The 552-nt window shown below is 57.8% G+C and overlaps 1 protein-coding gene across 1 annotated transcript in view; it reads left to right on the forward strand.

Annotated features, from left to right (window-relative positions):
• Positions 1 to 552, forward strand: part of RASGRF1 (Ras protein-specific guanine nucleotide-releasing factor 1) — a gene marked incomplete at its 3' end in the record, with an annotated part of 74,947 nt that overhangs the window by 71,609 nt on the left and 2,786 nt on the right. Inside the window, exon 22 of the mRNA XM_014529208.1 lies at positions 420 to 537. Coding sequence (XP_014384694.1) covers positions 420 to 537 — 118 coding nt within the window. The remainder of the gene's footprint in view (positions 1 to 419; positions 538 to 552) is intronic.

Here is a 552-nt window from a genome sequence, read left to right on the forward strand (position 1 = left end):
TGTATTTTTATTGATTTCAGAGAGGAAAGGAGAGAGAGAATCATGGACTGGCTGCCTCCTGCACGTCCCCCACTGGGGATGGAGCCCACAACCCAGGCCTGTGCCCTGAGCGGGAATCGAACCCTGACCTCCTGGTTCATAGGTCAATGCTCCACCACGGAGCCCTGCCGGCCGGGCAGTTCTACTACTTTTCTAGAAAAAATATTTTTATTTTCACCTGGTCCACACCCACGGCATTGACCTCAACGCCCCTGAAGGGTCAAGAGCTGGGGCTTGAAACGCTCTCCGATCCCTGTTCCCCAAACTCCGCACGACTCGGTGGGAGCCCGCCGAACCCTGTAACCGTCTCGAACCGGTAACCGGTAACCGAGGGGCCCGTGTGTAAGTGAAAACCTCTGTCCCTGCCGTTTGCCTCCAAGTTGCGACCCGCCCTGCGTCCCTTACCTGGGCATGTACCTCACCGACCTGGCCTTCATCGAGGAGGGGACCCCCAACTACACGGAGGACGGCCTGGTCAACTTCTCCAAGATGAGGATGGTGCGTTTCCCACGG

This window comes from Myotis brandtii, unplaced genomic scaffold (genome assembly GCF_000412655.1).
Source record: "Myotis brandtii unplaced genomic scaffold, ASM41265v1 scaffold1166, whole genome shotgun sequence".
NCBI lineage: Eukaryota > Metazoa > Chordata > Mammalia > Chiroptera > Vespertilionidae > Myotis > Myotis brandtii.